The sequence below is a fragment of the Arachis ipaensis genome, chromosome B05 (genome assembly GCF_000816755.2).
Source record: "Arachis ipaensis cultivar K30076 chromosome B05, Araip1.1, whole genome shotgun sequence".
Lineage (NCBI taxonomy): Eukaryota > Viridiplantae > Streptophyta > Magnoliopsida > Fabales > Fabaceae > Arachis > Arachis ipaensis.
This window is the reverse complement of record NC_029789.2, coordinates 133,279,940-133,283,656: the sequence shown is the minus strand read 5'-3', so window position 1 is coordinate 133,283,656 and position 3,717 is coordinate 133,279,940. Positions and strand designations below refer to the sequence as shown.

Sequence of the window (3,717 nt, the reverse complement as noted above, 5' to 3'; positions counted from 1 at the left end):
GGTACCTATTTTTCCAATTCTACATGAAGCCAAGCAACTAGAATCCAAGGACAACTAGAGAGGAAGGACAATGAACCTTTTCCTTTTCTTTTTTATGTTGCTGGCTTGAAGAGCACAAAAAGAAAAACCAAAAGACAGTCACAGGTTACATGGCTTCACACTCTGCCTGATTTAACACCATATGCCTAAAATGTAAAATCCCTGCAATAAAACAAACAAACTTTACCTAACACCTTCACGAGAAAACAAACTCCACAGTTGATTATTATTCATTCACTCTCCATAAATTTAATACTAAGACCAAAACTAAATCAATGGTTTTCTGATTCTGACTTTTAATATAACCTCCTGTATTCAAATACCAATTTAATTTTGATACATTTTTTTGTTAGTGTACAACAATTTTATACCTGCATTTAATTATATAACAATACGTCAGTAACAAAATAATTATACAAAAGAACAGATGTTATAAAATATTTTATACTATTAGTATATTAAAATTAAACTCTTTCAATATATATATAAAAATATTATTTGTATACTAAAATCAACCATTATATATTTGTGTATAAATATATTTATTGTTTAATCAGCTACCAATGTATTTGTGTATAAATACATGTGTGATTTAATTTACTTTCAATGTGTATTTATATTTTGACATATATTTTATACTAATGGCTGACTTTGATTGTTGATTTTGGTGTACAGTTAATATTACAAGAATAAAATATGGGAGTTGGATCCAATAATAAAATTTTAGAAGGCAAGCAAGTTCTATTCCCTCTCAGTTGCAGAAACATCACATCCTCTCTTTTTCTTTGATGGCTGTTGTAAGAGAACAAGATATGAAATGGAGAAGAGAGAGAAACAAGTTGAGGCAGCAGCAAGTCCCTTCCATGACCCAAACCACAAGCTGCAAATCCACCATATCCTCTCTCATCCTCTCCTCTTTCTCCAATGAAACCGCCACAAACAAGAACAAGAGTACATTCAGGGGACTTGGTTGCACTGCTGCTTCTGCATCATCACAACAAGTCTCAGTTCCTGCTGTGATTCGATCCTCTGCTGATTGGAAGAACACTAGGAAGAAGAACAAGTGCAGAAGGAGGAACACTGAAAAAAGCAGCATAACATGTCACCATAAGCATGCTTCTTCTTCTTCTTCTTCTTTTCAGGATGTATGGTGTGGCCCTGGAATTGGATTCGCATCAGATCATGCTTCTGCTTCTGTGGATTGTGTGGTGGCAAGGAAGAATGCTTCTTCAAGAAGGAACCTTGATGCTGTTGAGAGAGCAACACATAGGGAAGAGGTATTCTTCTTTCTCCATCATCATTCTTCTACTTCAATTCTTACTGTTTTCTTTTTTATTTATTTTATTGATTCATTTATGTTGTTTTCTGTTCAGACACTGCATTTTCATTTTCATATAATTGTTATGAATTGAAGCCTCTTCTCTTCCTCAACTCAATGACAGTTCTTGATTGCTTAATTGATCAAAGACTTGTATAAAGTATACAGTCACTGAATTGAATCTGAATCACTTGCTTTTAGACTTGTTCTGGTTTTATTGCATTGTGTGCATTACATGTTCCAAATCTGCTATTGCTATTTGGCAGCGTCCTCCGCCTTATTTCGGAAGACGCACCATGAACACAGGCTTCTCTTTCATGGATGATGATCAAGGCATTTTCGTGGCACGCCCCGGATCGGAGTCTTTTTCTGCCGGTAGATACTATCGCCACGTTCCGCATCCCTCCTCCTCTGATGGTCTTGCTGAGGTTGGCACATACTCTTTTTTGTGAAAATTGGTTGATCATAAAGCATGTATCATAATTAATCTTAATTGGATTCAGAATTAACATGCCTCATTTTATTCAAGTGAGGCTTCTTTTAACTTAAACACATAAATGATCAAATCATTAAATCCTTTTTGTATTAGAGATAAGAACAAAATCTTGTTCATTTGTTTGTTACCATAACTATTTGGTTCTTTGAAATTGGCATGAAAAATTGAAAAACTCTATTATCATGTCATGACAATGTATGTGCTAAGACCATTTATTTTTCTTATGACACTTCGAAAGATAATGATACTTCAAGGAAGACTATTAATGGGTGGAAGATTAAATTCACATGACCAATTTAGAGACTGGAGACTTGATGTTGATAACATGTCATATGAGGTGGGTTCTTTCTATATTTAAGCTCTCTTTATTATTCTTTAGGTTGTAACAATTCCTTATTTTATATCCCTAACATGAGTTTTTTTTTAAATTACGAGTAAAATGACAATTAGGTTCCTGAAGATTTTGACTTTGGACTAATTAATCCCTGAAGAAAAAAAGTACCAATCTAGTATTCTACGGTAGCAAACAGGGGACACGTGATGTCCTATCAATTTATCGTGTAAAACTTAATAGTGGTGTTTATATGTATCGTTAACAACTCTAATGTGTTTATTTATAAAAGGGAAAAGTCTAGGAGGCCAGCAACTTTGTTAAATTCTGGCCAGCATGTAACCAGCAAAGAAAAGTGAGCCATTGGATGAAATCTCACACCAATCTCACACCATTAAAACCATCATTGATAGCTATTTGATGGTTACAAATCACAAAGTTGCTGGTCCCCTAGCATTCCTCTTATGAAAGATCGTCATGTAGATAACTTTTGGAGCGAAATTTCACCTGTCTGGAAAGGATTCGTAACAAATAGAAAGTAATTGATAACGGTTATATGGAAATTCAAAAAATAATAAATCATCACGGTCCAAAACTACATTGTTTCCATGCTCATGTGGCAGCAACAGAACACGCACCATTGTAGATAATGAAATACATAGACAATTATATTTTGTTTTGTACTATCCATTGATGAAAAGACATATATGTCTACCGTTTGCTATCGTGGAAGACCTAATTGATACTTTTTTTTTTCAAGAACTAATTAGTCCGAGATCAAAATTCTCGAGGATCTAATTGTCATTTTGCTCTTTTATTATACTATCTGGAGTTGCATCTAATGATTGTCTAGATTTCTGGTTTGTCTATCATTGTTTAATTCTTTTATTACATACACTATCTGGAAAAGCATATTATGCTTGATTAAGATTGTTGCTTTGTTTGGCAGCAATTGCTTGAGCTGGGTGAGAGAATTGGCCATGTTAACACTGGACTTAAAGAAGATGAGATGGGACACAACATAAGGAAGATTAAGCATGTAATTTCAAATAATTATTCAAAGCATCAAATAGACAAAAAGTGCAGCATTTGTCAGGTAAGTTTTTTTTGAATTAAAATTTCATAGTTGTTTTAATAATTGTGTTTGGAATGATGGATACGATGACACAGAGCACTGAAATAAAGATACTAAAAATAGAACACTAATGTCTATGTTTTTTCTCTCGTTACGAGCAAAATATATTTTTGTCCTACCCAATTCCATATATATTGTGCCCATAGATACTAACCAAACGCAACTTTTAGTAGCGTTTGGTTGCTGTTCATGTCCACAAGAGACATTGATGCAGTAGCATCCACCATTTTGGTTTGGTGAGTCACAAATTTTCAATGGATACGGAAGGATAGGCACAAATTTTCAATGAACTCGCACCTGCGACGGAATGACTAAGGGGATGAGAGTGGGGATTGAGATTTCCCTGTAAATTCATTTAGAAGAAAACGCTTTAAAGCACCTAAGGCACCCTACCCATG

The 3,717-nt window shown here is 34.2% G+C and overlaps 1 protein-coding gene across 2 annotated transcripts in view; it reads left to right on the top strand.

Moving 5' to 3' along the window:
- Positions 748–3,717, top strand: part of LOC107644252 — a 6,026-nt gene continuing 3,056 nt past the window's right edge. The window contains exons 1-4 of one of the 2 annotated variants that reach the window (XM_021102844.1): positions 748–1,316; positions 1,624–1,785; positions 2,092–2,190; positions 3,134–3,280. In XM_021102844.1, the coding sequence (XP_020958503.1) occupies positions 828–1,316; positions 1,624–1,785; positions 2,092–2,190; positions 3,134–3,280 (897 nt within the window). In that variant the 5' untranslated portion in view covers positions 748–827. The remainder of the gene's footprint in view (positions 1,317–1,623; positions 1,786–2,091; positions 2,191–3,133; positions 3,281–3,717) is intronic. The other variant, XM_016348070.2, reaches the window with a different exon arrangement.